A 26,439-nucleotide genomic window follows, 5' to 3' on the forward strand; every position below is an offset into this window, starting at 1 on the left:
GAAGTTATATTTTTATTTACATTTCCAGAGTCACGCCTGTAATTTAATCCTATAAATACAATCCTAAACACTGACAGTGTGAACGGAGCCACTGTAAAACACTTTACACTCATAAAACATGGTTATGAGCGCTCTTCAGCGTGAATTGTCATGTGTTTCTTAAGAACACTTTTGTGTGTGAAACTCTTTCCACACTGAACACATGTGAATGGCCGTTCTCCAGTGTGAATTCTTATGTGTTCCCGGAGATAATTTTTTTCTCTGAAATACTTTCCACACTGAGGACAGTTGAATGGGCCGTTTCCAGTGTGAATTCTCAAGTGTTTATTAAGAATGCTTTGTTGAGTGAAACTCTTTCCACACTGAACACATGCGTATGGACGTTCTCCAGTGTGAATTCTCATGTGGACCTCTAGCTTACTTTTTTGTGTGAAACTCTTTCCACACTGAACACATGCGTATGGACGTTCTCCAGTGTGAATTCTCATGTGTTCCTCTAGATGACTTTTTCTTGTGAAACTCTTTTCACACTGAACACATGCATACAGCTTTTCTCCAGTGTGAATTCTCATGTGGTTCTCTAGATGACTTTTTTGAGTGAAACTCTTTCCACACTGAACACATATGAATGACTTTTCTCCAGTGTGAATGTTCATGTGGATCTCTAGATGACTTTTTCTTGAGAAACTCTTTCCACACTGAAAACATGCATATGGCTTTTCTCCAGTGTGAATTCTCATGTGGTACACTAGATTACTTTTTTTAGTGAAACTCTTTCCACACTGAACACATGCATACGGCTTTTCTCCAGTATGAGTTCTCATGTGGACCACTAGATTACTTTTTTGAGTGAAACTCTTTCCACAGTGAACACATGTATACGGCTTTTCTCCAGTGTGAATGTTCATGTGGATCTCTAGATGACTTTTTCTTGAGAAACTCTTTTCACAATCAAAACATTCATACGGCTTTTCTCCGGTGTGAATTCTCATGTGGTCTTCTAGATTCATTTTTCTTGTGAAACTCTTTCCACACTGAACACATGCATACGGCCGTTCTCCAGTGTGAATTCTCATGTGGGTCTTGAGAACACTTCTTTGTCTGAAACTCTTTCCACACTGAGGACAGGTGAACGGCTTTTCTCCAGTGTGAATTCTCATGTGGGTCTTGAGATGAATTTTTCTAGAGAAACTCTTTCCACACTGAGGGCAGGTGAAGGGCTTTTCTTCAGTGTGGATTCTTATGTGCTTCACAAGCTGCTCTTTACTTCCCAATCTCTTTCCACAATGAGGACATACTGATACCGTTGTTTCTTCCAGTTTCATTAGGTCTAAAATGAAACGAAAGAAGCACATATTTTTATTAGGCCGGTCAACATCGAACACATGCAATCAAAGGCACAACATGTATGTTTTTGTGCATTAAAATATCTAAAAACCACCAGCACAGTGTTTGTTCATCCTTACTTTCATTATCAAACGTAACAAGATCAAAGTAATAATAGAGAATCAATTCATTTTCTATTAATGTTTACATTTGTCAGTAATAATCATTAATGAAGACTCAAGAATGGACACCGACCTCTTTGTTCCGCAGCGTCTTCATTTCTCATTGTGCTGGTGTCTGTAACACTCATGTCTTCACTCTCCTCTTTAATGAATTCTGCGTCACACAAAACTTGCTTTTCAAGTGTGGCTTGGAGAAACAGACCTGTCAAAATCAATAAATTAAAGCGATATTTCAGGCAAAATTCTCCACCCTTAAGGCATCCTAACTGAATGTTTCTTTCTTCTGGAAGAATACTGTAGTCAGAGTTATAATACCACGTATCCTTTTACTTCCAAGCGTCAGAATGGGAGTGAATGGGGGGCAATTATTTTAAGTGCATCCATCAATCAAAGAACAGCTCGAGATGGCTCTGTGGTCTTAACAAACGTCTTCTGAAACGAATCGATGCGTTTAAGAGAAATAATCATATTGACAACGCAATTAACGTTAATGTCTAGCTTCCGTTATCCCCTTAGATCCAGGCGAACGAGAGGCTTGTTTTTCCGCTAATTGATAGTTGACGCAAGGACCCGCCCAGAGGAGGTGGTTTCCTATTGGCTGAAAACTAAAAAATGCTGTGTTCGTCACAGAAACTTACAGAAAATGTCCTGTGCCATTTGCCGGAAACAAACAAGCCTCTAGTTCGTTTGCAGCAGATGTTAGCCATTATTGTTAATGTCGTGGTCAATATGATTATTTCTCTTAACAAAGGTCTTCTGAAGTGAATCGATGCGTTTGTTTAAGACCACGGAGCTGTGTTGAGCCGTTCTTTGATCGATCGATGGATGCACTTGTTGGAGCTTCAAAAATGTTCCCCCCATTCACTCCCATTCTACCGCTTGTAAGTAAAGGGATACGTGGAATCATAACTCTCTATAGTATTCTTCCAGAAGAAAGATATATTCAGTCAGGATGCCTTAAGGGTGAGTAAAACATGGAGAAATTTTGAATCTTGCTGTAAATATCCTTTTAATAATTGAATTACATTTTACTGAATGATTGCAATAAAACGGCACATAGTTACAATGTCAAATAAAACATTTACAGAATGAAGAAACAACTAAGCTTTGATTTAGAACGTAGATGAGACAATGACATATAAGAACCACTGATCATGTGGTGTGAGCAATGATAAGAATTAACTGCATTAAATTAAAAATCAAACATCTTATTTCTGTGACTGAAATATCAATGACTGGTACAGTATGCTTAAGTGAATGGTGTTTTAAAACATTTTATAAGTAAGCAATATTCAGGAAAAACATGTCTGTTAACATTTACGAAGAAAACTCTGAAATTATAAAACAAAAATACGAGATCATTACGGACCAAAACTCTTCTAAACACTTTAAACACTGAGAACTTGTAAAGCACGTTAAGGAAACTAATAAATTTTAAAACAAATCAGGGTTTTATCTCAGTGAACTGAACTGAATGTGTTTGCAGAAGTGAAACAGCACGTTTGTCTTTATAGAAATTCTCCGGGACGGACTTCAATCACTCTGCAAACCTTTTCATCATCTAGCATTGAATTTCATGTTTGTCATGTTCTTCTAGCGAAAAGTTTACAACACGACATCCATACAGTGCACTAACCTTTGTGTTTAAAGATCTTGATATCAAACTGTTCTCGTGACATCTTGCTTTTTTCGTTCTTCTTCTGTTGCGCAGCTTCTTCTTCTTTTAGGGTTTTATGGCGGTTGGCAAACAAACAATAGGCTCATTTCCGCCACCTACTGGCGGGCTGGAGTGTGGCGACAATGAGAAAAATATACTAATGAATAACTAAATAAAATCAATAAATCTAACCCTTATATTCTTATTAAGTTTACATAGCTTATTATCATTCTTCATTCTTTCTTTTTATTACCTAATATTAGCCCTAATGACATTTTATTTGCACCTTTTGTAACTTCTTTTCAAGCATCTTTCTCTCTCTTCACAATAATAAAGTACCATTGCCAACTAGTATTGATGGGGTTATCGGGACTGAGTATTAGTTAAATTATGGTGACTACAATATGGGGATATTTTAACTGTGTTGAGAGACGATGATTATTAGACCTGATGAGGTGGGCTATGCTATTGGGAAATTATGAAGAAAACATGTGGTCCAAATAACAGCGGAACATCTAAAGTATGCTAGCCAATTTTTTTGTGTTATTCGCTTTGTGTTTAGATTTTTGTTACATGGTGTGCTGATTACATGGTGACAGTTTTATTGGTGCCAGTAATCAACGATAATATGGGATAATATCTAGTAAAGAAAATTATTGAACAATGGCTTTGGCAAGTATAATTTCTAAAGTATGCATATATTCACTAAAGGAAGTGGTTATAAATTGCTGGATTAACTTAATTTTATTATGACACCCATTTCCATACAATTGAATTGGTTTATCTGAACGTAAACTGGGTGAATTGTACAAACAAATTAATCTTAAATTCATCAATTTATTTTATTTAATTTCAGATGAATTTAATTAATTTGTGTTAAGACAAATAAATGTGAATGCTTCAGTGGGACACTTAAAAATTTTTTCCACATTAAGGTATGGTGCTTACTAGGGAGCACCAGAGGGTTAGAGTAAGATGGACACATGCAATAATGGCATAAATGTGCTCGTACCTAAGTAAAACCTTTACTCTTCACCACTATGGTAACCCCCCAAAATATCACAGAAAATCTGTTCAATTTTAACGTTACAAAACAGTAAACACTAACAAGTCTCCTTATCTGCACAAAACACAACAATATGAATATGAAGAGAGCAAGGAAAAGATGCGAGGGCGGAGGAATTAAATCAAGTGAAATAAATACTTTAGGCAGATGCCATAATCCCCACTACAATAGAATCAAGATAAAACACATTTAAAAGTGCTCAGACATGTATATGAAATATGTTGAATATATGTTATATCATATATCTGTATATCTTCATAAATATTAAATATATTAATTTTAACTATACTGTCTCAAATAGGTCTACGTTTACAATAATATAACGCTTTATTATCACATTTATGCATGCTTGAATATGATCTAAAGATGTGACGATGTGCAGGGGGAGGAGAATTTATACGGCTGTCAGGTTTAGTGGATAAAACACTTCAATCCTCGCTCATGACTCCTCGAAAAGCCTCCTCAAAGTGCAATTAGAGAATTGAGATGTCCTTAAAGATGGCTGAGCTCGATCGGTGTCCGGCTCATAGGTTCGAGGACGGAGGAGCGAGGAAACGAGGAGGCATATTGAGAAGCACCCATGATCTTTCACTGTGTGTCTTATCCACGTCAATATCAAAGTAAGGTTTATTTATAAAGCACTATTTATACAACACTTGATAATGCTGGAAACAGCTGAAATTCACTGGAGGGCACATATTTCATATTTTTAAACCATAGATGTAGAAAATGCCACTTTATGTATGAAATGTGCAAAGTGTTCGGAGGCAGTTTAATTGATATAAGATGGGAATCTTCTATTTTTTTGAGGTGGAGCTCTGTCCCCCTGCGTTTCCCCCATTTCCATTCCTGATTATAATAAAATCGACATGCTTAAAATAACACCACAAAATTAGGTACATAAAATAAACAGTTAAACAAACAAAATATCACAAATTACAAAATTGACAAAAAACGGTTAACAGCAAATAAAAACAGATAAGATTTGAATTTAAAACGTTGTAGTTTTGTAGTAGCTTTCAATACTTGATGGCAGTCTATTCCACAGTCTTGGTGTCTCATTCACCTCAAAGTTTTAATCCATCCTAGAAATTTATTCATGTTTACAGGTGTCAACCTGCAGGTGTCAATAATGGGACAATCGGATTACTCCAATGGACGAAACATCTTGTTGCACGCTCTAACAACTAAATATCTGCTGCAACTGCCTGGATACGGAACATTGTGCTTCAGACTTTAGAGTCGAACATCTTGCTGCATCCATTCTCATTCTAAATACTTTTACAGTCATCTATGTTATGTTAATAAAAAGATTTTGTGCTTCGATGTGTGGATGCCCCACCCTCAAGAAAAGTAATTGAGTGGAATTTGGGTTGAACTGAGTCCTGGGTCTCAGTAATATACCCAAGTGGCGTAGTCGGCTTCTTTTATTAGTAACAGTAGTATTGGCATTTAGTAAAGCCGTGCCTTTTGGCCCTCGCCACATAAATAGCACTCAATCGACATCATGTAAAGATATTGAAAACCCTCTATGATTTTCAAATTGCTCATTGGTTTACGGTCACAACAACAGAATCAATAAAGTTGCTAAAATCCATTGTAAAGTATTAAAATCATCATCTATTCCATAGTGGACAGTATGCTGATGTAATTTATAAGTGCTGTCCGTGTGTAACTTCACATTCTGCTATCCACCTTATTTTTGGAGTAAATGTGGGCGCCGCCATCTTTGAGCTGTTGTGCTTACACCAGTGGTTCTCAAACTTTTTCGTTGTAAGGCCGCCTTTGTGTTAAGTGCATCGCTTTGCGGCCCCCATATAAAGACGTATAATCTTAAACTTAGAATTTTTATTAAACCAAAAACATTCAGTTATACAATGCTGGAACCTCAATTCTTTTGGTTGGTGGTGTCATTTTTCTGATGTTTGATTGCATAAAATCTATGATAAATTTCTATATTTCATAAAATGCCACAAAATCTGTGGCCCCTGGATCCATCTTGGGGACCCCCAAGGGGCCACGGCCCCCAGTTTGAGAACCACTGGCTTAGACTTCCGCTGAGCCACTATAACTAATGGCAATCGTATTACGAGTGTGGGAGAAGTGTGCGGTTTTGACTTGCTAGTTAATATTTATTATGGAACCCAAAGGTACACGCTTATGTGTGCAGTTAGAGGTTGCCATAATAGCCGGTACAAACGCAGAAAATGTCTACAAAACATTTGTTTTTACCTTAATCCACTCACCATTCACCTTCTTGACAACTAATAAACATTGTTCAAAGGCAGTCATTTATGGGGAGAGTGATACTAAATGTAGAAAAATATATATCATAGATTACATATAAACAAAACATATGATTCGCTTAATAGGACTAGGTGTTATAATCCCACTATTTCAGCACAGTTGAATTGCCCAATAGAACATTTCCCACGCCTTATGCATGACAGGGGGAGCAGTCAAGAATATGAATAGAGGAAAGGAGGTCTGAGGTTTCACTGGGTTTGTCGGGTAGGCATCCTCTGTGTTTGGGGGATAATTGATTATAGAAATACATGGCATACTTACCTTTCCTTGCCATTATCAGAGAGACTTCTCATGAGTTGTGTGTCCCACTTTCATCACATCCATTATCCTGAGTGAAAGATGCCTATTGGTGAGGTGCTGCTGATAATGCCCTTTGTATGGTTCCCATCAATGCGACACATCGTCAGTTGTGCAACTAAATAAATAGTGGTATATATTATTAGCAGCAGTTCAAATTTAGCTGTTAGCATTTTTATATGTATTTAGCAGTTTAAAACTTAACAGGCTAAAGCAAACCTTCCTGCCAGCGGATCGCAGCTGCATGACTAAGTTAACAGTTACAGTTACAGTCACAGTTACGGGGGAAGTCGTGGCCTAATGGTTAGAGAGTCGGACTCGTGACCAGAAGCGTTGCCGGTTCGATCCTCAGGGCCGGCGGGTAACGACTGAGGTGCCCTCACCTTACCCCTACTTGCTCCCCGGGCGCTGCAGTGATAGCTGCCCACTGCTCCGGGTGTACGTGTGTTCATCACTTGCTGTACATGTGTTCACTACTCTCTGGATGGGTTAAAAGCAGAGGTCACATTTCGGGTATGGGTAACCAAACGGACTAATAGGTCACTTTCACTTTCACATTACATTTTCATTAATTTGGCAGACGCTTTTATCCACTTCACATTTAACATTTTGTCAACACGCTAAACAGTACTGATACATGTTACTATGAGGATTAAACATAAATAGGACAAATAGGAAAATAACACAAACATACTAAGTAAGAACTTTGTTTTTAGCAGTGTGGGCAGCATTTTGTGCTGCAAAAAACAAACAGTTTTTTTCAGTCTTGCTTTCCTGTACAAATATCTAAATCTTTTTTTAAATAAGACAAATGTTCATTTAAAGGAGTCATATGACGTGTTTTCATGTTTTCCTGTATCTTTGGTGTGTTATAAGTTGTTCATGCCTTTTGGTCTCAAACCAAAAGAGATGTTTTATTTAAAAGCGGAGGCTCATTCAGACCTGCCTAAAACACGCCTAAAGAATTTGCAACTGACCATTCAAACGTAAGCTTTTTGTCGGTTCTACGATCACAAATGCAGAAATTGTTTTATATTTACGAGTAGGCCTATCCTCTGGCTGTTCTCCCCTGCAGCGTGATGCTACACGAAAAAAGTCAATATAAGTCATTATATTCAGTAACTATGTCCCTGCTGGATGCAACAAATGCCTCGTTATAATAATGTGTTTTATTGACTTTGTCGAGTTGCGTCGAGAGACAGCTTCAAAGGCAGCTCAAGAAGTTAGCTAATTGTTAAACCTAATCGATTTTAAAAATAAAACCTTACTGATCTGTTACGCTCTGCTGGCAAAGTTGATTAATCCGCTTGGTCAAGTGCATTTCTGGATCATATTCGGGCTTGAACTCACACGGTACCGGTGACATTATCAGCTGTCAATATGCTTTGATGGCTGATGTTCCGAATATGGTAAGGGGCGTTACATTTCCGCCACATGCTTGAGGTATTCGGCCAATCACAACGTACTGGGTAGCTGGCCAATCACAACGCACTGGGTAGCTGGCCAATCAGAGCACACAGCGCTTTTCACAACGATGAGCTTTGTTAAAAATCGAGGAGTCTCAGAAAGGCGGGGCACAGGAGCAACAGTAATGTACGGCATGTGAAAACGAATGTTTTTTTTTAACCATAAACCACGTAAACAATGTATTACACCAAATACACACAATAATGTTCGTTTAAGCCATCCAATATGACCCCTTTAATAAGCAAAATGACCTGAGACTCGCAACAGAGAGGACTGATGATTTTTATTGAAGCCTTTTTTTGGTGCAGTTATGTATTTGTCCATCGGGTGGCACTATAGAATACCCACGGTATATCAGGGCAATTGGATGAGACAACAGGTGTATTGGTAGTGGGGAAGCACACAGTTTTTGACCATTTTAGGTCCTGCTTAAATAGGCTTTTTGGATTATGTGTTGGACCGAGTTGAACAGTGCTGTATCTACAAGGTATGGATTTTGGTGTGGACTTTTCTGTGAACCAAACAAAATGACACTCAAGAAGCTAATTGAAGAAATGTTTATTCATTGAAGCACAATAAAGAGAGACTATTTGCATCTAATATCTGTTTGCATAGATTCCATTTTTTTATGCGTCAACTACTTGCTCACTCCTATTACCAATACCAGCAGATTAATGGAAAGCTGCTACAATTTTTATTTTCACATCAGATCAGCTCTCACGAGAGATCACTACAGATGACGAGTGGGGAAGAAGAATTTTCATACCAATCATAACCCAAAGAAACAAAAGGATGTAGCTTCTCAGTGAAAGACTGAGCAGTAAAAGAGTAAATATAACACATTGACTTTACATCATAAAAAGAGACTCGGCCCTTTTTACAATCCACAAACACCCCAATCCTCTCAGGATTCACAGTCAGAGAAAGACAGACACGTGGATCCTCACAAGCCCAATAAATGTTATTAATCTTTCCCATAGTCCAGTATCCATACTGAGGACTCAGACTGATCCGCCCCTTCCTGTTAACAGATTCTCTAGCCACACCCACATACCACACATTTAACCCCTTCACCTTCACCTCATAGTAAAAACACCCTGAAGAGAACCGTCTGTTTCCAAGAACACCGAGACATTCATCAAACCTGTTATTTTGTCCTTTATCTCTGTTCTTCACCAATTCATGTTTTTCGAGTGCATCTCTCACTTGTTTCCCATCACAAGACACACTGAGATGTGGATGAGCTGAATCAGCATCCAGAGTCACGTTCACTGTTAAAATATACACATTTTCATGTTAGAGATAAATGTTTTAATACATTTACATTTACATTTATTCATTTAGCAGACGCTTTTATCCAAAGCGACTTACAGATGAGGGAAACAATGGAAGCAATTGGAACAACATAAGGACAACAAAAAGCATAAGTGCAAGAAAAGAAAACTGGTCTCATATAGCCTACTACAGTATACAGCGCTGTTTTTTTTCTGAAAGAGTAGAAAAGAGATAGAAGTCAGAACTGATCAGTCAGGTGTTGACGGATCATAACAAAACTAATGAACACACAGATAAAAAACATAAACAGGATAACAAACAATTCCAAGGTGGCAAGAAAACCACATACAATCAATAACCTCTACAATCACACCTATAGATCTGAAACACTTTAATGATGTGAAAAACTTTGATTTACCTGCAAATTGTCTTAACAGTGGTATCACTAAAAACACACAGACAGTACAGAGTTATACAGAGTCCATAACGGAATTATACTTCAGACTAATAATGAGATCAAAATATCCACAGTAAGGTCTAATTCTGTCAGGACCACTGGCGTCAAATATTTAAACAATAGCAATATTTAAGGTTGGCGGAATGAAACTTGGTAAACTCTCCTCCATGATGCGTAACAGGATTAAATTAAAATGATCCGACAGATACAGGCAGGAGATGGGGATGGGGATGGAGGAAGGTTTTTAGTGCGGCAGGATTAAGCAGCTGATAACGAGCAGAGAAAGGCAATTTAAATAGGACGCAGTCTAGTGTGTGTTGTATGACTATTGGTTATCGTTGATAAGATGCACCTGAAGTGATTGGCTGATGCAAGCTAGACTCACCTGACCTGCCAGAACTGACGCAATGCTTGATTAATACACTTTATCATACAGTGTGTTAAATTGTATTGCAAATCAAAGCATGCTTAATAATGAATAATGTAATAAAGAAAATTCACCACTTCCCAAAATCCTCTTCTCTTTCAGCAAGAGTGTCTGACATTCTGAAGGAAATTCAAAGACGAGACAAAAAATAATTGAAATACCAAACAGAGAAAAAAATTGAATTATGAACAACAAATACAAACAAAAACAGTTAAATAAGACTCTGTTTTAATATTTGGTGCCTGAATAAATTTGATTTCTATTATATTAATATTTGTATATGATGATGTTATATATATTTATATTACATTATTCTTTTATTTTATTTATATTAATATATACACATATTATTTATATTGATATTTTATGTGCACAGTTTCAATCTTCAACTAAATCACAACACATTCTCGTGTTTTATGGCCCATATGTGTAAACATTCAGTCTAAATGGACTTAATGGTCTTAATGACTTTATGCAAATTGTTTTCTATCTATGACAGCAAGTAGCCCCAATAATTTATCAATAACTTAAAAATTGAATAGACAAAACTACCCTCCTTTATTCTCTGGTCCTCATTCTGTAGTCTCTGTTTTTCTCTCTGTAGTCTCTGGTCATCTATCTGTATTTTCTGGTCCTCATTCTGTAGTCTCTGGTCCTCATTCTGTAGTCTCTGGTCCTCATTCTGTAGTCTCTGGTCCTCATTCTGTAGTCTCTGGTCCTCATTCTGTAGTCTCTGGTCCTCATTCTTTATCCTCTGGTGCTCTCTTTGTTTCTTACTGTTTATTTCTGAAGAGAAAACAACATTAAAATAATATAATTATTACTTAACTACAAAAATAACATCTGCAAACACACCCCATTATTTAGTAAGGATTTGCCCACATGACATTGTGATGTGGTTACTAGGGAACAATAATGTGAGGTATTTACAGGATCTGTGTAGTCTAGTTTCAACCACAGCACAGAAAGTAAAACTGCTGTGACTCTTTTGAATTTGACAAATATCCAAAATTCATTTAAAGTCCCTCTGTGGTGAAAATCAAGTTTTTAATGTTTTTTTATATTTTTATGTGGTGTTTTGAATATGTTTGTGCCCAGATAGCACAGGTACGTCTGTAAAATGTCTGCTAAAGATCGGGGGCCTCATTTATAAAACTTTGCGTAAATTTCATCCTGAAAGTGTGCGCACGCTGATGGTTTGTTGTAATAAATATCAAAAATCTGAAAGGTGTAAATTATAGCTGACACCTACATGAACACTGTACAGCTGGTTTTGTGACTGTAAGTCATTCCTTTTAAATGCTACTGAAGTTGTAACTTTGGAGACGATTTCTAAATTCATGAATATCGAACGTCCAACGTCAAGCCAACTTTATGTCAGTCTTTTACTTTGACAAATAAGACTACATATGCACTTAATCAATGGTATGTTTTAATATATATTTCAGAGGAAAACTCCTCATGTTGTCACTCTCCAGCACTGAAAGAATCCACATCTTATATTGTAAACTTCAGAGCAAAAGATAAAGCACTATGACTTTTTATCGGTCTTCCACGGACCAGAAAGAGCACGAAGACAATGTTTTATAATGTCAGTAAAATTAGCTTATTGAAGAGGTTTTACCTTACTAAAATTAACGTATAAATTTATGATCATTATACAGGACTGATACAGTATGGTTGTTGAAGAGAAGTTGCGCGTGCAGCCCTGTAAAGAACCTTCTGCTCCACCCCAGACACAAATTGAATCAGAAAAAATATTTTGTATATATTATATATAATTTATTTATTTCGTTGCGATGGTAAAAAGGCATTGTTTCATAATTATTACTTTTATAATTCACATAAATGTTTTAGTATGACCAGAAGGGCACTTATATTTTGACATAAAAGGGGTCGGGGCTTGAAACCCCTGGCCAAATAAAGCCATGTCTGCATCCGTTTACAATCCTTTCAGATCACGGAGTTCACGCCACCTATGAAATGCCTTGCCAATATTAATTCTTGTTTTCAAACGAGTCCGATCACATTCCCTGTTTCTTTGTAAACTGTCATCAGTTCGTTGTTTCTTGTTTTTCACAAATGATGAATCCCCAGATGTCAACACTGCTTGGCGGATCTCCGGGAAAGTTGACCCGACAGGGCAAATTACAAACCATTATTACAAGCTTTCCGTCGCGAATCCAGCAAGGGTAATGACACAGTTTTAAACACCGTTCTTTCACGTACTTGCTCAATAATTGGTTTTAGCTCATTTTTACTCAAAAGAACTTGCGGACTGCCGCTTTAACAATAGTAGTTAACTTTTTAATCTTACTTACCTGTGTGCTGATGCCATTTAATATTTTCTTGATTATTTATGCAATGATTTGTTATTAATGTAATGTCTGTACTATTTACAAGTGTGAAAGAAAAATGGTCAGAGTCCGAGCATTTTGAAATGCTTTAACTGCTGTCAGTAACAATTACTGTTAATCGAGCATCAAAGGATTATTTTGTTTATTTACTTATTCATTTATGCGCAAAAAAAGATAGATTTAAGTGACCAAAATACTTTAATATTACTTAAATACATAACAATGAGGCAATAATAATTTCTTTAAATAAAGTATTAAAAGTGAGTGATCATATGGTGAACAACATTAAAATGAATTAAGACTGATAAACAATAATTTTTTGTCTATTATGTATTCTAACAAATGCCTGTAGAGGGCACCAGCGGCCTGATGAGGATGGATGCGATTTTTAAACTGTTGCGTTGTATTCTTGTCAAAAGTTGTGTGCGTGCCTTTTAAAGTCAGTTTATATTTCCAGTGTGTTTATAATGTTTATGCCTTGTCATTATTCCCGTTTGATAATGGTTTGTTTGTTTGAAATATATACATGCGCATATGAAAGTAAGTTTGCAGATCTTGCTTCACGTGTATCTGCCCATTTTATGATTATTTCAACATTTTCGTCCATTTTTATATTTGATCACTTTCATAATGTTTAATTGCTCCGTGAGCGAGTGCTTATTGACACGAGGCTGAGCTGCTCCGCCTGTTGCCACAGTTACCGCTAAGTCTGTCAAATTTCAGTTGCTAAACATTTGTTTTACTACTGGTGCTGTATCAGCCCATATAACACATTTTCGCTTCACTTTATTTCCCTGCTCATTTATATGTGTAATTAATGCTTGCAATGTTTACTGGTTTATATTTATTGAAATTTCTGTGTTTGTGTTATGTTTTTGTCTTATAGAAAACCACATACACTTATGCAAGGAATTGTAGGAGTTGTTACTTGGGTGGATATACTTGGGTTACTCCCGTACACCATAACCAGACTATCAACTGGCAACATAGTTATATGCAACAGCGCTAACTCAACCATTGAAATGAAGACTTAAATTGTTTTATAGTTTACATGCAGAAAACCGGTTGTCTTACATTAATAGGCCTAAGTTAACCCGAAATCGGTTGCAACAAGGTGAGGTTTCCTGACCCGTACTTACTCTCAGGTCAATGGTTGAAGTTCATGTATGGTAATCCGCAACTTTGTATTAGTGATCATCTTATCTGTGCACATTTTCTCTACAGTTTGTGGTTTTAAAAGCAGTCAATGATGTTCCGAACATCAATAGATTTTGCTCGATATGCTACATTTTTACTATTAAGTGTATTAAAAACAATACACTTAATAGTAGAGAATGTCCAGTATACTTGATTACTAGTAAAGCGGACGCGTCTCTCTCTCTCTCTCTCTTCCCTCTCTGCGCTGGTTGCTGCTTGATCGTATCACGAGTCATGTTCGGTAAAATTTATTCGGCCATTTCACACATTCGGCCGAACACCGAACTTGCGTTTTTTGCTATATTCGGCCAAACATTTTCGGTGGCCGAGTGTATGTGTGTTCATCACTTGCTGTGCGTGTGTTCACTACTGTCTGGATGGGTTAAATGCAGAGGTCACATTTCAGGTATGGGTCACCATATCTGACTAATAGGTCACTTTCACTCACTTTAGATAGCCTAATCTTTGTTTTTGTTCGTTTGAATAGCAGAGAATATTTACAGACAAACTACGTTCATGTGCATATGCCCAGGCAGTCTGTAACAGTGACAGAGTTTTGGAAACGGCGTTTTGTTCGGTCAGTTGAACGTGCTGCTGTTTTCTACCAGTCGCTGCACAGATAGAGCAAGAGAAAGACGAGCTGCATCGGCAAAGCAAAACAACGCGCTCGCGGGGCTGTACCGACAACATTTCTTTACCTGAAGAAAACCGTAAAAACAGCAAGCCGGCAAAAACGCGAGGCGCCCGGCGCGCATAAGCAACGCGCAAAAGGCTCTCTGCTAACTGAAACAATTGAAAAAAGGCGCGTATAACAGCAATAAGTGCTTTCTACGTGATCGGCTCCCTACACTGGTTTGTGCGTACATGCGTGTTGTTCGGCACTTGGTGGGTCCGGAACGAATTCCCTCCCAGTCCGGACTTTGCAAATGGCTGATAGTGTATGCATTTAAGAAGAACAGTATCATCCCAATGGAATACTAACCGGAAGTGTGCGTGGTTTCCCAGAGGGTGAATGACGTCAATCTCACAACTCAATGCATGCCAATGAAATCAATTTGTACATCATACAAATAATGTAACTATCTTTGCTAAGCTTGCCTTCAGTCAGCATTAAATTGAAGCATAATCACTCTGCAGGAGAATTTGCTCGAGCAGTTCTGATAGCTCAGCCTCCCTTCTGACACATAAGCGAACTGCAACTGTTGAGTGCGTGAAGTGTCCAGAGTTCCACACTCCATATTTTCGTCGAATGAGTGCATCATCCGGGTACCTAAAGTGGGCACTTTTGAGAACTTTCAATATGAAGGTCTGACTATGTGGGACTAGGGTGTACGCTTCCCCTGCCGGCTTACTGCTCGTTTCACCCTTTCGGCTTCTTAACAACTTGCTCATGTAACTCCGGTGCTAATTGCTGTAGGGTGTACGCTTCCCCTGCCAGCTTACCGGTAGTTTAACCCTTTCAGCTCGTTAACACTTGCCCATGTAACTCCTGTGCTATTCATTGCAGGGTGTATGCTTCCCCCGCCAGCCTAACTGCTCGCTTAACCCGTTCGGTTTGGTAGCTTGCTCATAACTCCGGTGCTATTCGTTGCAGGGCGAATGCTTCCCCTGTCAGCTACTGCTAGTTTAACCGTTAACAACTTGCTCATGGAACACTTGTGAAAATCGTTGCAGAGTGTATGCATCCCCTACCAGCTTACTGCTCGTTTAACCTGTTCAGGTTGCTAACAACTTGATCCTATAACTCCGGTGCTATTTGTTGCAGGGTGTATGCTTCCCCTGACAGCTTTACTGCTCGTTAACCCTTTCAGTTTGCTAACAACTGCTCCATAACGCCGGTGCTATTTGTTCCAGAGTGTATGCGTCCCCGCCAGCCTAACTGCTAGTTTAACCCATTTGTCTCGCCAACAATCGCTCATGCAACTCTAGTGCTATTTTGCAGGGTGTATGCTTCCCCTGACAGCTTACAGCTAATTTAACCCATTTGGCAATTAACAACTTGCTCACCTAACTTGTGCAAATTGTTGCAGGGTGCATGCTTCCCCTGCCAGCCGGACTGCTAGTTTAACCCAGTGTCTGCATATTGAGGCACGTTCTTTATGCTATTTAGACATGCTTATTTGTTTGGGGGAATGATTTTGTTTTGGTGGCAATAATTTTGTTTTGGGGGACATGTATTGCTGCGCTCCTGCTATGTCCATGCAAGGTGCATGGGCGGGCAGAGAGTTTGCCCAGAACAGTTTCATTCCGCCAAACTAAATATATGCTATCGTTAAATAATTGACGACAATGGTCCCGACAGAAATAATATTAAAAATGATGCATTGATGTCTGTTCCCGGAGTTCCTCGAACAAATTTATCGTATGGCTTCAGTTCAGAAGGTTTGCAAAGCGACTTGTTTGTAATACGTTTATACAGTTTTGTTCATTTTATGGAATAAATACATGTGACTTTAATTTTACTTGTGTGTTGTGTTTAATAGTTGATAAGTGGTTAGGTTTCGGGTAAGGGGTGGGATAGGGGTTAGGTGCTCTTAAAATATCTTTGAATCTTGACATTGGTAATGTCAAGTTGTCATGACAAAGACCCTGACAGGATATTCTGTATTGCTTTAGGTCAAGTTGTCATAACAAAGACAACTAAAAAAATGTCATCTTTGCATTAAAAATGACATAAATAAGCGAATTACACTTAATGACAGTTGTCATAAACATGCATAAAATCTCCTTCGTATTCATGAAATGTGTCATGTCATGATTATGAAGGTGTCATGTCAGTCTTATGAATACCCCTTCAAGTAAAGTGTAAAAACATTATTTCCAGGGTTATATTTGTTTGTGTTAATCTAGTTCTGAAAGTTTACTATTGTTCTAAAATGTAAAGAATGAGTGACTGTATATGTATGTTTGGAAGAAAACATGCTGTAGAATTGAAGAATTAAGAATGAGACAAAAGTGTAATGAAGAATAAAGACATTAAAGAGAGATTATTTAACACTAAACTGAAGTGTTATGAAAGATATCTCACATTGACACAGATATTTATCAGTGTGTTCTTTACTGTGAACATATAGGCGATAATGTTGAGACACACACATCTACATTCAAGATGCTTAAAGACAAACTGCAGTCATGAGTTTCTATTTCCTCATTTTTTTTACTCCTGAAGCGATATCCTGTTTTTCATGAAAATGTTTATTCTGTCCGTATGTTTAGTTTTCTCCCATCCGTTTATTTTCAGATCAGATGTTTATCAGATCTCATCATGAGAGATCACTACAGATGATGATTGGACCAGATTTGTCACATGATTTATAACCTAAAGATAAAACAGGATATAGTTTCTCAGTGAAAGATTGATCAGTAAAAGAGTAAATATAACACATGGACTACACATCATAAAATGAGACTCGACCCTCCTCATAATCCACAAACACCCCGATCCTCTCAGGCTCCACACTCAGAGAAAGAAGAACATGATTTTCACCAGCCCAATACTGCCCATATCTCAAACCCACAGCCCAGTATCCATTCTGAGGATTCAGATCGAACCTTCCCTTCCTCTCAGCAGATTCTCTGGTCACGCCCACAAACCATCTAGTTAACCCCTTCACCTGCACCTCATAATAAAAACACCCTGAAGAGAATCCTTCATTTCCAACAACACAGGGACGTGAATCAAACTTGTTATTTTGTCCTATATCTTCATTCTTCACTCTTTCATGTTGTTTTTCTTCATATCTCGCATGTTTGCCATCATGAGACACGGTGAGACGAGGATGAGCTGAATCAGCATCCAGAGTCACATTCACTGTTAAAATATGAAGAATTCTGTTTTACACCTGAATGATGTCATAATGATGAAAATAAGAATAATAGTTTGTGCTTTTTTTAGAAACTAAAATCACTTTACCGAACAAAACAAACACACACTTGGAAAAATTGCACTTTTTGAATAAACAGCATATGTAGCCGTATCTTCCTGTTGCATGTTGTGTTTATATTGTATAATATAGTATGTTAGGTTTAGGGGTGGGGTCGGGTTGGGTTACCTTCTCAAATACGACAAAATTGTGCAAACAAAAGAATAAACATACTGTACACAATAAATACGATTCTGATTAAATTCAAAATCATTACACCCCAATATAATATAATATGGTGTTTTTAACGTTACTGTTATTGGAAATTGTGACACCGGGTCACAATATGTAACTGATGGTACGTATTTTGTGGCGCTGCAAAATGTGTACAGAGGTACGTATTTCCTATGAGACCAGGTTGAATTTAAATTCTTCAGAAATGGTTATTTCCAGTAGATCAGAAGGAGTCTGGTGTCAGGATAAGATAAGGCATGCATGATAAAGTATCGGCCATATCGGTATTGACCGATAAATGGTCATTTTTTCATGTTATCGGTATTGGCCGATAAATTGTAGCCGATAAATTATAAATTTTATCTGGTTAAACCACTTCAGCTGCATGCTGCTCACAGTTAAAACCCAGTACAGCACTGTCTTTCTGTCATGATCATTCACTCACTGTTATTATAGCAAAACATTGTTGATTTTAGATATTTATGAATGCGTGAATTACAGGAACAAAAGCATATTGTTTAAAGCTGATTGCTGTCTGAATGCTTTCTGTCTTGATACTTGGTAGACTCATGGCTATTGAGAACAGTTTTCTAGGTTGCTCTGGAAGAACATCTTTAATTTGTTTATTAAATAAACATTATACCAGAAAGGTTTAAAAGTTTGAGAATCTTTAACTAGTGTAAAGTAGGCTTGGTGCATGATTTTCAGGGGAAAAAGAGAACTAATGGTTATATTGTTTTCTGCATTGAATGTTTTCAAATAAAAGCAGTTGACCACTTTTTGCCTGTGTTTTCAGTCTCAGAAAATGTTATATTAATATTAGTCCTGGGCAACGCTTAACATTATTAATCGCATGACTTTTCTGTGATTAATCGCAATTAATTGCATTGTTAAGCCTAAAATTCAATAGTGAATTTAAAAGTAGTGTCTTGTACACTTTTATTTTAAAAGTACTGCTATATGAACAAAAGTGCAATAAGATTTAGTTTGCAAACACTTTAAACTAAAATAATGTACTTTTTACAACAGCATTTACATAGTAGCATTAACAATTTTAACTTAAAATATTTCTTGTAAATCTCAACTTAAACATTAATTTAATCAAATTAAATATAAAAGCAAAGCTATCTGCCACTGCCAGGGCATTAACGTTCTGTCTTGATATAGAAAAACAAGTTATAATGATTATTGAATTTATTGCTTATACATAAACTCTCTTTTAACCCTCTTTCAACACAAAGTGTAAAGTGTACTGTATTTAAATTTAAAGCACATCTTTAAAAAACTAAATTATTGTATGCTACTTTTTATTTATCTTACCAATTCATATAAGGAGGACAGAGATCTTTATTATGCTGCTGCCCCTTTAAGAGCGCTCTATACAGATATACGCATCTAATGTAATGTGATGCGTTCATTTTGTTTCCCAGCTGTTAACGTTCATAAAACTGACTACTTTTACATGGACCTTTGCTAATATGGAATTTTGACGTCATTTTGTGTTTATTTGTCCTTTTCAGAGTAAGAACACGTGAAGGAGAACTCAGTAGTAGATTGCGCTCTGACTCTGTAGGCGCGCATGTTTAAACATGTTTTCTGCATTAGCCTCAACACACGCAACACAATTCACTATCGTTGATGTTTTGTACCTTAGTCGGGAAAGTTTTTGTATTCTGCAGAATCTTGATATCCTTTCGCTTTATCATCAATAGCATTAAATAAGCCTCTTACACCCACGCATTACTTCTTTGTGGGACGAGGGCACTGATAGATAAGCGCATGGATGAAGGAGGGGAGACGAAATGGAGTGGTTTGTACTATCAACTCCACCGTTTGGAAGAGATTTAAAATTAAATGTCCAGGTAGAGTTCGGTACCTTTCCATTCTGGCGTTCCTGGTTCATGAGCGCGCTTCAGCAGTCTTAGGCCAACCCCAAATGCTCTCATGGTGACGCCATTCCCCAGCCAGTACCGATCAACATCCCACCCCTTCTGTGACCCATGGTTTGTCTGATCGTTTCAGAGCCAGTGCGCAACGGACTTTCGAAGTTAAAAATACTTCAAAAAATCTGCGTTAATGCACGATAAAATTATTGTCAGCGTTAATTAATTAATGCGTTAACGCGATAAGCCCTAATTAATATGTAGATACTGTATATCGGCCAATATATCGATTATCGGCTTCCGATGTTAAAGAATTATCGTTTATCTTTATCGGCCAAAATTTACATATCGGTGCATCCCTAGATAAGATCATGCTGCGGTTTTGATGTTGAATGGAGTATGAGACACAGATTTCAGAGGTCGGAAATCCTTCAGATGTCTATCATCTGATTTAACATGTTGTATAATATTTTTTTTTATTGCAGACTGTGAGGAGACCATTCGGTTCAGGTCAAAAAAGACGGTCAAACTTTAGTACAAAACATTTTACTAGCTCTTGTGGAGTGTATGGCTGTGTATGTGACCAATAAAACTTTAAACTACTGAAAATGACCAAACCTTTAATCTACATTTAGGAAACCACACAGAACCACAATCACCTCAAACAGTTACAAATCCATACAATCCACTTTAATGACAATGATGTCACAAAAAACTTTTGCTTACCTGCATATTGTCTCATTAATATGGTCTCTGAAAACACAGACAAACAGAAAGTAAAGAGTTATACAGAGTTCATTATCCTTTGAATACATAATAAATGCAATTATGTACAGATTTCCTGTGGCTCAGTGGTTAGCGCATGAGATAGCAACACCAAGATCATGGGTTCGATTCCAGGGGATTGCACATAGAAACAAATATATAATATAATCCCAATGTAAATCGCTTTGGATAAAAGCATCTGCCAAATGTATATTTAAATTACATAATAATGTGTTGAAAAATCAAAATAAATTGCAGGCTTAATGTAACCTTAATGAATTTATCATTTGAAAAATGACTATAATACAGATATAACAGAAATGTAGGCCTACATTAAACAAACATTAAAGGGCCACATGGCACGAATACGTGTTTTTCTGTGTCATTGGTGTGTTATAAGTTGCTCATGCATGTGTTAGACACGTAAAATTGCACAAATGAAAGTGTCGGAACAAAAGATGCACTCTATCTAAAAGCGAATGCTCACCCAGACCTGCCTGAAACGCCTCGTGTAACCACACCCCCACAAATCTACATCAGTTGGTGGTCTGATTTGACTAAGACCACCCAAATGTAGACGCAAGTAAGGTGGGCGTACCTGTCAGGACAATTGAAGAGGAACCTGATGTTCCAAATATGGTAAGAGGCGTCACATTTCCATCACACGCTTGCAGTATTCGACCAATCACTACGCACTGGTTAACTGGCCAATCATAGCACACCTCGCTTTTCACAGCCATGAGCTTACAAACATGCACGGTATGTGGAAAATACTGCGTTTTTGAAACCTTAAATAGTGTATACACATTGCATTACATCTAAAACAATCAATAATATTCATTTTAACCCTGTCGTATGACCCCTTTAAACCACAGAAGCATACAGAAACAAAGAAAAAATTAAGAAAGATTATATTAAAATATTTAGGCGAGGAAAAAATTAAGAGAACATTTCAGACACCAGTTCGTCCAGATTTAAAAATTTACTATTTATAGGTATGTGTTTAGGTAAAATGATATTTTTTGTTTAATTCTGTGAACAATTAAAAATATTTCTCCCAAATTTCAAATAAAAATCTTGTTTCTATTTGCATTTATTTGCAGAAAATGAAAACTGGAGAAACAGGTGAAAATAACAAATACTGCAAAAAAAAAAAAACAAGTTCATATTCACTTTTAAGAAATACAACACTATTTCTACATTCTTGTAGTTGTTGCTTTCTACGTCCTTTTGATTAAAGATTACAAGTGCAAATGAATTTTTAAAATGTAATGGTGTGCACAGATAAATCATTAATTATAATCACTGAAATACTGTGGAAAACACTTTCCTGTTTGATTTCATGGTGACTTTAAGACCAGTGGACAGAAAATTACATGCAAATTCGGCTTGATGCACGACTGCACTAAAGTTGCGTGGCGTTTATTGTCGGAGATCAGTGGGCTGCATCACTGAAGCTCATTTACGTTTACATGAACAGAATAGAGGCTCACTCACTTCCATTCTTTGTTTTGTCCACTGTTTTTATCAAAACAGGTTGCTGAGTTCATTACTTGACTACATTTATAACCATATAGAACTTTGGATAAATGGTTACATTTGATTCTGTTACATAGAACTAAATGAAGAATAATAGATGGCAGCTCACATGTTAACCACTTTTATAATTTACTTTTACATTTACGCAGCATTGCATTATACTATACATTTGTTTCTAAGTATGTGCAATCCCCTGGGATGGAACCCAAGACTTGACGTTGTTAACGCCATGTTCTTACCACTGAGCTACAGGAAAGCTATATGTTTCAAATATTTTCTTCAGAATAAATGCCATCTGATCTGATATATGATAGGAGAAGGTGGAAGAGCGAGTTCAGCAAAAGCCAGATTCAAACTTGGGTACCACTGAAGTCACTGACTACACAAAGTCATTCTTATATTTTCTCTTTTCCAGTCAGATAATGGTGGGTAGAGTTAATGTAAATAGCCTCTGCTTATTAAGCAAGCTATTTGCACTCAGCGTAAATAGACACTGCGATAATATATTTAGAATTGTTTTACAATATTTTCTATTAATAACTATTTTTAAATGAGTTTCAAGATTTTTGGTCCCGCCCAAGGAAAACATGCCATGGTGAGGACCCCCCATAAGACAAGACTCATGACGAGCACTGCCTTAAGTTACTACAGGACAATATGTAAAAATCCTTCATCAATTAATCATCAATAAAAATCATTTCACCATAAACATTTCATAATGATGAACATTTATGGATGTGATATACTGTACTTATATTTATATTAAAACTACTGTTTGTCAAAAAAGATTCTCTGTCAAACACTTACATTAGGCTATATCACCGCACATCATTGAACAGCGATAAAGTTGGAGTGATTTTGACACTGCACACTGTCAGAAAAATGATTAAAATATACTCCTTTGTCACTGGGGCAGTATCGTTGTAAAGAGTACACCTTTGCACCTAAAAAGTCCATACCCCAGAGGGACATCTCTTCTGTGAAGCATCATGACATCAGGCAATTCTTGTTGTAAACAACTACGTGTGAGTGTTCATGTTTGTATAACCCGGTGGGGACCTAAACCGGAATGCACACCAACACATGGGGACTCGTGTCACCGCGGGGACCAAAATTGAGGTCCTCATGGGCACAAAAGCTAATAAATTGTACAGAACAATATTTTTTTTAAATCTAAAAATGCAAAAAAGTTTCTATGATCTTTAGGTTTAGGGATAGGGTTAGCGGTAGGGGATAGAATATACAGTTTGTACAGTATAAAAAACATTACGCCTATGGACTGTCCCCACGGAGATAGTAAACCAGACAGTGTGTGTGTGTGTGTGTGTGTGTGTTGTGAGTTCTGACTCAACGTCTGAAGAGCACATTAGACTATCACTGTAAATGCTTAAGAAATCTAAGAAAACATTTGACATTTGAATGTTTACGTATTTAAATTGCAATAAGATCAAATACAAGACTCAATATAAAGTAATTTGAACAAAACAGATTACAGATCATCACTTAAAAGCCAGAAAAGCAAATTTACCTCTTTTCATAATCTGCTTCTGTAAATGTGGAATGAGCTCTGAGAATAACAAAAGAAAACAACATTAACATCATATTATGTTACTGATATATTACATATATTTCATATGGCAATTAAAAAAATGAACTTAAAAATATTCTCTGAGCCCGTGTGTGATATAGCATTTTATTTATACTTACTACAATTATTAATAAATATTTTCAGTTTATAAAAATAACAAAAATAACTAGATTCAACAATTAAATGTCATTGCACTCTCTCTCACACACAGTAGAAACTCTGTCTAAAGTTTTATGCAAGTTGCTTAATTTCACATTCTTTTGACATTGTGTCCCCCTTGAATGTGTTAGCTATGTCACAGGACGCAAGGCGTCATATATGGTTGACAAACTGCGGGGTGTGACCTATAGGAGACCAGAGTTATGAAGTTATACTGTAACCAGCTGAAAACAACATAATAGTTCAGGTTAACAATTTGTTTGAATGGCAATTATTGTGAAATATTGGCAGAAATAGGACATAAAGGAGCTGTGTAGATGTTTTTGTAGCAAAGCTTGTTTTTAACTCTCTTTCGAAAAGAAAACACCTGAATGCTGCTCTGCATTTGATCAATGTCAAAACGAAAAGGTAAAAAAGGTTGCTAATTCTCAAATGTGTCCAACTATTTTTTGTAGCACACCTGCTGTCACCTGGCTGAATAATATAAAAAAGTTAGAAGAACTGTAAAATTAATTTGATAAAACATATGAACTTGTGCCAAAGCTGCTGGTATTTGCATCAAATACATTATGATAAAAAAACACGAACGTCACCTCTCTTTTTATGAACAAAAACAGCGATCAATATTCCAGCGATTACAATGTGCAAAACAGCAACTGATATCAAGATCACTGAAGATCTCCAAGAGTGAAACATTTTACCTGGAAAACAAAACTGAAACTCAGTATATTCAGCGTGTTGTCTACAAACATATATTACTGTTTATTCAACAATATAAACAATCACATACAAAATAGGTGAAAAACATATTTCATTACAGTAAAAATATACATTCTAAAAAATATTTCATCTAATGGACCTAAAACAATCATGAGATGATTTTATTTTTAATTTTAGATATGGTGTTAATGTTAGATTAAACCAGCATAAATATGAAGTTAATGAATGTATAAATGTGACAATTCTGATAAGCTCAAAAACTTATATTGTTGAAATTCACAAGTAAAGAAAAGAATTCATGACTGACTCTTTGTCAAAGAATGAATGATGTGGATTCTCCACAGAAAACACAACAAACTGCATTTTATGTCTTCATTATTGTAAAGAGAAACACAATGAGTTGAACAGGGTTTAACAGCAAACTGTCATGATCCCGCCTCACCTTGTCATGCTTTTCTGGTCTTGTGGCAGGATCATGACAGTCCCACATGTTTAGTGTGGAAACACATGGTCATTGTTTGTTATGATGGCCATGTGCTCTCCTGTCATGTTTTGACCTCGCCCAACTTGTTTCCTCGTTTAGCTTCCCGCCAGTGTTTCATTCCCCAGACATGCCAATTGTAATTATCCCTTGTTAGTTCGCCTATTTTATGTGCTTTTATGTTGTTTTGCTTGCATTGTTATGTGCGTTACTCATCGCCAGTATAGCTTGTCTTGCTCATGCCTTATTTCAAGTTTAATTTATCCTGTTTCTCTGTTTTTTGCCCCCTCGTGGGAATTCTTTGTTTTGCATTTGATTGAAGTTTGTCTTTGTTTAGTTTCGGTTTCCCCCCTCGTGGGTCTTTTATTTTATTAATAAAATAAAACTCCTTCTTGGCTGATCCCGACAGAATGAAACAGCCAAAACTGAACCCAGCAGGCAGCTCAATGGACGGAGATCTATCCCCGGCGCGTTCTTTAATGAGGTCCATGCTCCCCGTCCCTCAGCTTTAGCCCTCACCCGTGCCGGTCGCCAAGTCAGCTGCGGCCTCACCCCTGTGCCGTACATGGAGCCAACTACGGCCGACCTTTGCCTTGTGGATTACGTTACTTTCTGGGATTATATTAAAAGGATAATTTTTTTCTACTCAAGCCACTGTATGTGCGTCCCCCTTATGGGTTCCCCATTCCTCAGTGGCAACGGTGTAAAAAGTTCGCCTCCAACACTGGAGATCAGAGTTTGGGTCTCGGCCCTGTCAGTTGCACAAAATGATTTACTCTAACTTTCCGTAGTGTGCTGTACCTGCGGCAGACCATGGGATTTTGCTTTATTTATAAATGATAAAGTGAATATGATAGAAATTCCTGTTTTTGCACTAAGATAACTACAATGAACATCAATGGTGATAAAGAACTTGAATTTGTGAGTTCGCGTAACTGAATGTTACAGAATAAACATGCAAAACACGTCATATATACAAGTGCACAGTTTGGCCAATAAGACTAAAGTTTGTCGTCATCAAGACTTTAGCAGCACCTGACCTAAGCGGCTGGTCTCGTTTTGCTCTTGCAGTACTTTCATAGCACGTGATTGTACGCCGGCTGCAGCGCCGATCAAAGTCAGACAAATTTCTTAACCAGAATGCATTGCTTTTGTCAGGCGACAGCCGATTTTTAAGGCGTCGAACAAGCCT

The 26,439-nt window shown here is 37.1% G+C and overlaps 3 protein-coding genes across 3 annotated transcripts; all 3 read right to left on the reverse strand.

The window, feature by feature from the left end:
* LOC130550233 (gastrula zinc finger protein XlCGF57.1-like) lies at window positions 1-3,224 on the reverse strand. Its single transcript, XM_057327655.1, has 3 exons — window positions 3,145-3,224; window positions 1,582-1,710; window positions 1-1,330 (listed from the first exon to the last, which is right to left on the reverse strand). Exons 1-3 carry the CDS (start codon window positions 3,185-3,187, stop codon window positions 123-125), a joined length of 1,380 nt encoding a protein of 459 aa, XP_057183638.1. The 5' UTR covers window positions 3,188-3,224; the 3' UTR covers window positions 1-122.
* Window positions 3,225-8,853: 5,629 nt separating this feature from the next.
* On the reverse strand, window positions 8,854-11,957 carry LOC130550229 (butyrophilin subfamily 2 member A2-like). The gene is made up of 4 exons (XM_057327651.1): window positions 11,933-11,957; window positions 11,014-11,247; window positions 10,536-10,580; window positions 8,854-9,573 (listed from the first exon to the last, which is right to left on the reverse strand). The coding sequence occupies exons 1-4, from the start codon at window positions 11,955-11,957 to the stop codon at window positions 9,020-9,022; spliced, it is 858 nt and encodes a 285-aa protein (XP_057183634.1). The 3' UTR covers window positions 8,854-9,019.
* Window positions 11,958-17,037: 5,080 nt separating this feature from the next.
* Window positions 17,038-24,741, reverse strand: LOC130550232 (butyrophilin subfamily 1 member A1-like). Its single transcript, XM_057327654.1, is given in 4 exon segments — window positions 17,038-17,826; window positions 20,722-20,748; window positions 23,828-23,866; window positions 24,640-24,741. Coding segments are annotated over 3 exon segments (585 nt in total). The 5' UTR covers window positions 23,838-23,866; window positions 24,640-24,741; the 3' UTR covers window positions 17,038-17,278.
* Window positions 24,742-26,439: the final 1,698 nt, after the last annotated feature.

This window comes from Triplophysa rosa, unplaced genomic scaffold (assembly GCF_024868665.1).
Source record: "Triplophysa rosa unplaced genomic scaffold, Trosa_1v2 scaffold25_ERROPOS5509801+, whole genome shotgun sequence".
Taxonomy (NCBI): domain Eukaryota; kingdom Metazoa; phylum Chordata; class Actinopteri; order Cypriniformes; family Nemacheilidae; genus Triplophysa; species Triplophysa rosa.